This window comes from Vigna umbellata, chromosome 8, assembly GCF_029865625.1.
Source record: "Vigna umbellata cultivar VRB3 chromosome 8, Vumbellata_1.0, whole genome shotgun sequence".
Lineage (NCBI taxonomy): Eukaryota > Viridiplantae > Streptophyta > Magnoliopsida > Fabales > Fabaceae > Vigna > Vigna umbellata.
In genome coordinates, this window is record NC_142172.1 from 14,415,147 (window position 1) to 14,421,435 (window position 6,289).

Consider the following 6,289-nt stretch of genomic DNA (forward strand, 5'->3'; position numbering starts at 1 on the left):
TTTAGGATTTGTTGTGGTAATAGTAAGATCTGACATAGCTACTGGTGTACGGGGAAGAAAAACGTATGTCATACTTGGATGTGAAAGAGGGGGAAAATATAGGAAATACAAAGCTGATGCAGTGGCTAGTGTATACGGCACTCGTAAATGTGAATGTCCGTTTAGATTAAAGGGTAAACCATGTTCAGATGGGGCCGGATGGGTGTTGAAGGTGATGTGTGGACATCACAACCATGAGTTGGCTGAAACTTTAGTGGGTCACCCTTATGCTGGCAGGTTAAATACGAGTGAGAAGTCATTACTGGTTGATATGACAAAGAGTAAAGTTACACCTGCAAATATTTTATTAACACTCAAACAAAATAATGATCGAAATGTCACAACGATTAAACAAATCTACAACGCAAGGCATGCGTATAAACGATCATTAAGAGGGTCCAGAACTGAACTACAACAACTTATGATGTTGTTGGATCGGGATAAGTACATTCACTGGAGTAGGTGTGCTGATGATTCAGAGGTTGTTACTGACTTGTTTTGGACACATCCTGATGCGGTGAAATTGTTAAACTCATTTAATGTTGTATTTATGATGGATTCCACATATAAAACAAATAGATATAGACTTCCGTTGCTTGAGATTGTGGGTATGACGTCTACAGGGTTAACCTTCTCAGCAGCATTTGCTTTCTTGTCTACTGAAAGGCAGAGTAATTTCACATGGGCTTTGGAAAAGCTGAAAGGTTTATTTTTAACATTTGAGGGTGGTCCTAAAGTTATTGTGACTGACCGAGACTTGGCTTTGATGAATGCCATATCAAGTGTATTCCCTGAGTCATATCAGATGTTATGTCGGTTCTACATCCTTAAAAATGTTAAAGCTAAATGCAAAATGTTAGTTCATTCTACTGAGGTTTGGGAAGCGTTGATGGATGCATGGGAAAATGTGATGGATTGTGCTGATGAAAGCTTGTTTGCTGAGTATGTGAATGGTTTTGAATACGCAAGCAGATCATGGCCTTTGTTCTTTGAATATGTTAATCAGAATTGGATTATTCCGTACAGCACATACTTTGTAAAGTTCTGGACGAACAAAGTAATGCATTTAGGGAACACAACCACAAATAGGTATGTTGTAATGTTATTTTATTTATTTGTTTTGTAGATAAATATTTATTTGTACTTGTTGAAGTTTTTTTTTGTTTCAGGGCTGAATCTGCTCATTGGAGCCTGAAGAAAGTTCTGGGCAATAGTATGGGTGATTTGTGTTCTTGTTGGGATAGTATTCATAACGTCATTATCTTACAACACAACAAGATTAAGGCGTCATTTGAAAGTAGTTTGTTGCTCAGGAGTGACTATTTTAAAGGCTACATATATAGAGAACTTATTGGGCGTGTGTCTCGATATGCATTGGATCTCATTGCTAAGGAATTGAAAATAGTGCAGTAGATAGGATTGGACTCCTCAAAGTGTGGATGCGTATTGAGACGTACATTTGGTGTCCCATGTGCATGTGAATTAGCACGATATGATCCTAGGATGATCCCTATAGGTGAATTTCATATCATGTGGCGAAGATTGCATTTCTCAAATGTTGAATTAAATGAAACTAAGCCTCAGTTATCCATTAAAGATGAGTTGAAACAAGTAGAAGAACGATTCAATGAGGTTGACATTGGCGGTAAAGTCACCATCAAGCAGAAGTTACTTGAGATTGTTTGTCCTACATTGACATCAATGGTCCCTCCATTACATAAAGTCAAGACAAAGGGTGCACAAAAAAGTAAAGTTAAACGAAGTGAAAGGTCTACTACGCGGGATCCATCATATTTTGAGTATGTGGACGCCTTTCATTCAACCATAGAATCTTCATCTGTGAGAAGTAAATTACAATCAAAGCCAAAAGCAATGAAGAAAAGGAGAGTTCCAATGATAGACCAGTTTCATTCTACTACTCACCCCTTCATTGTGGACGTTGTTGATGTTGTGACTGATGGTCACTGTGGGTATAGATGCATTGCTGCGTTGTTGGGACTCGGAGAAGATTCATGGCCCGTTGTGAGGAATGAGTTGTACAAAGAACTCAGTGCATGGCGTGATGAATATGCAAGCCTAGTAGGAGGCTATGATAGACTAGAAGAACTGAGGACCTCTTTGTTGGTGCAGTCACTGTCCGCGGTAAGTGTTTCCCGTTTTATGTAGTTTCTTTATTACATGGTTTTTTCTAACAACTTTTTTTCATAACAGGCTAACACGAGCAAGTGGATGACATTACCAGACATTGGTTATGCAATTGCTAACCGATATAACGTTATCTTAGTGTGTTTGTCATACTCTCAAAATTATACTATCTTTCCACTATGTTCCACACCACCTTCTGATATCACTCAACATCGCTTAATTTGTATAGGACATGTTCATGGATGTCATTTTGTGCAGGTAAGTGCATTTTGTTATGAATTCATTTTAAAATTACTTATCACTCAATTATATTTTGTTATTTGTATAATGTAGGTTAAGCTACAAGGAGGTTGTCTGTTGCCCACGGTGAATATCATGTCCTCAACCCACTGTTATCCTGAGGCACGAGCATGGTCATCTATTTATACTAGTAGGATGCACGCATTTGAACAGTTGATGGACATAACAACATCTTATGTTGACTTAGGTGATTCATGATATTTATATTATGTATGAAGATATGTAGAAATACACTATTATATTTTGTTATTTAAGTACTTATTGTCAGTTTTCATGATAATTATATTTTTATTATTCGTGATATTTATGTAGTATTTATTTATATATGATCATATTTATATTACTTGTTGTTAATTAAGTTCTTATTTTTTTCCACTTAAACATATAAATATTTGATCATCTATATAACCAATATAAAAGAACATGTAACTCAAAATGAAAACATTGAAATTATAAGAAATTATAAATGTCTATTACAATAATATAAGGATGCGAAACCCTCCTGAACCACTGAATGTACCCATCAACACAGTCAGAAGGGGATGCTGCATGTCTGACATTACTCACAACGTGAGCTCTGAAGTGCAACCACATATGATCAATGGCCACTACATCTGCATCTGGAACCGTAGTCGGTGATGGTGGAATGTCTTGCTGAAACCCAAATTGCCTCAGCACACGCTTAGGCAAATGACGACAAAGGGTGTCACCAATCCGAATCCATCCAGAATACATACAGATGCCGAAGAATGGCCGAATGCCTCGATGCCCCTCATACGGATGCCATACAACTCCACTGTATGTCAGCGCATCCAACTGTGACCGAATCTCTGCGAGAGTGGAACTCTGTCTAGGGCTCTGCCACCTCATGGCACGTGGTGTGGTATCATCGTAAGAAGTCACCAACCGCCTCCTCCCCAAGCCAGGGAAATGTTCGTATATCCAACTCTAAAAAAATAATTATTCAATTAAATTACATCCATGTTCGAACATGGAAATAAATACATGAAATAAATGTCAAAGTTATAACTGTACCTGAAATAGAGTCAAATATCCAGCCATCTGCTTCGTGGACGCGAGACTCGCATCCCCGAGCTGCTCGTACAAATAGGCGAGTGCAGCAACACCCCAGGCATATCTGCCACACGCGTGTACGTCTCTAAATAACAATAAGTAAGACACGCGTATAGAACTGGCACTCTTATTTGCAAAAATCGTACATCCTACTAGATGCAACAAATATGCTCTAGCAGCATAGTCCCAATGCTGCGACTCACACCTCTGAACATATATCTCTCTAAGCCAGCTGAGTCTGACTTTCGGACCACGTGCGTCCTCCATCTCAGCACCTGTTGTGCCACCATCAACGCCGAGCAGTTGCACAAGGGCTGTACGAGCTTCCTCAAACTCCAACTCCTCCAAATCACACATTTGTCCCATCACGGGCAGGTGAAGTAATGTCGAGACGTCATCAAGAGTAATCGACATCTCCCCTATAGGGAGATGGAAACTACTGCTCTCAAAATGCCACCTCTCTATGAATCCGAGGAGTAACCCCTTATCAACGTAATCATAACAAATCCCTGTAAGAGGCATCAAACTGGAATTCAACACAATGTCTTGAATTCCCTCGTGGCATGGTCCTAACTTATTTACTTTTTTTCCGTGGGAGATCAACTTCAGTGTGTCCCCTCGATCCTACACATCAATATTTAATAAATTTTCTATTAAAAAAATAATAAAATAAATTTTATTTTTGCACTCACCCGGCCTTTGGAAATAGCATAAGCTACATGCTGAACATAGTGCGTCAGCAATGAATGATCGTGTGGACCTCCAGGAAATCTAGCGACATCCTCTTATATGTCATGAACATCTGCATGCTCCTCCTCATCGTCATCATCGTTAGGGGCCTCAAATGCATTTTCCTCACCATGAGTCTCATACGCCTCATATGTTTGTTCCTCAACGGCTCGCTCCTTAGCTATGGGGTCATGTTGGATAGGAGCTTCCCGACTTCTACGAGCAGAAACGGTAGGTCTTCTCCGAGCTTCGCCCTGCGACGAACTCTCTCCTCGAGAACTCTCACCTCGAGAATTAAAAGATGCACCACGTGTTCTTGCCATTTCTAACAATAATTTGTTTATTTAATTTCAAAAATTTAAAAAAATTATTGTTTCAAATATCATTAATAAACTATAAAAAATGCAATTCAAAATAAATTAAACTAATAATAATTAATTTATTAACTTACAACAAAAATTAAATAAAAGAAACAATTAGCTAATTAATTAAAATAATATATTTAAATACATTTCCATGTAATTATTATTAAATTAATTATTATTACAAATACAAATTTACTATAAATAAAATAAATACAAATACAAATTTACTAATATTAAATAAATTAAATTGATAATATTTATTTTAAGAAATAAAAATAATTTAAATATATAAAAGTTTTCGTATCTAATTCTTAATCAATTTATTTACAAACTACAAATAAAAAATTTATAAAATATTCAAATAATAATCTAAGTCAAAGAAAATTTAAAAACATTTAACAATAAATATATCAAATATATAAATATATATTTCAGTTATAATAATTTAAGAACAATTAAAATATTAAAAAAAATGCAGCAGAGCCGAAACGGATGTGGGATATCCGATTGGCCTTCAACGGATATCCCACATCCGTCGACGGAAGTCAGACATCCGTCGAAGGCAAACGGATGTCCCACATCCGTTTTGGCCTTTCGTGCATAGTAAAATCGACAAACAGAAAGGACGGTGAAAGAACCAACCTGGACGTAGATCTCGCTCCTCCCGCTATTCCTCCGCACACGCTATTCCTCCGCACCAGTGTTGCTCCACACCAAACCGTCTTCTACAAAAATGAAAAACAAAGTGGAGAAAGAAATGGAGAAAGAAAATGGAGAAGCTGGAGACGGAAGTGAGAGAGAGGTTACGGAAGTGAGAAGTGAGAGATGGAAATGAAAGGTTGGTAGGTGTAGACAGTAAATAGAAAATGTAAATTTAAATAAATTAAAATATTAAAATAATAAAAGTAAAAAAATTTAACTTTAGGACATAATTGGAATCATAGAAAATTGGGGAGATGGAGGGAGAAGCCTGTGGGGGTGGAGGGAGCAACGCCCAAATTTGAAAATATTGGTTACATTGAAGTTGATGAAAATGAAAGAACAACGTAAATATTTGAGATTTGAAACACTCGAATGTAGAGACTGTCACAAAACCCAAATAAAGGAGAGAGCAATAATGCAAATAAGATTGTATTGGCCCAATTCTAACAATCAAGAACATGGAAACAAAAATAAGAGTGTTTTTTCCTGCACATACAAGTCTTTCTCTTTATATCCTTAATTTTTTTTAAAATGACAAAAGTGACTCTGGGTGAAAATCTTTTAACTGAAGGTAAATATTTTATTACATTTCACTGTTTGACCATGTTAATAAATGGTCAGTGCACCCAGTAGTCCATCGATAAATGGACAGATCTATTCGATTTTTGTTTTGACTTTAGCTGAAAAAATTATATTTTTTTTATGCACGTCAGATTTTAATCTGGCTCATTAAATCTGACTTATGTGGGTTGAATCCGGTGGGTCAGGTTGGCCCATCAATCCATCTACCTAATTTTATTTTATTAAAATTTAATTTTAATAAAATAAAAAAATATTTATTATTTTATTTTTGTTTGAAAAAAATATTAATTTTTTTATTTTTCAAAATTAATTAAACACCCATTGGGAGTGAAATCTGAGAATGAAATTTGTTT

General features: G+C 36.3%; 1 protein-coding gene across 1 annotated transcript; it reads left to right on the plus strand.

Moving 5' to 3' along the window:
* On the plus strand, positions 1–2,682 carry LOC148194077 (uncharacterized). Its single transcript, XM_088096269.1, has 4 exons — positions 1–1,156; positions 1,840–2,181; positions 2,251–2,442; positions 2,518–2,682. Exons 1-4 carry the CDS (start codon positions 215–217, stop codon positions 2,680–2,682), a joined length of 1,641 nt encoding a protein of 546 aa, XP_087952395.1. The 5' UTR covers positions 1–214.
* Positions 2,683–6,289: the final 3,607 nt, after the last annotated feature.

Excerpts from the sequence above, each read along its gene's own strand:
- LOC148194077 (XM_088096269.1), top strand. The coding sequence starts at position 215 with ATGTGTGGACATCACAACCATGAGTTGGCTGAAACTTTAGTGGGTCAC. Across the intron at positions 1,157-1,839 it reads TAATGTTATTTTATTTATTT|TATGTGGACGCCTTTCATTC; the intron begins GTTTTGTAGATA and ends TCATATTTTGAG. Across the intron at positions 2,443-2,517 it reads ATGGATGTCATTTTGTGCAG|GTTAAGCTACAAGGAGGTTG; the intron begins GTAAGTGCATTT and ends TGTATAATGTAG.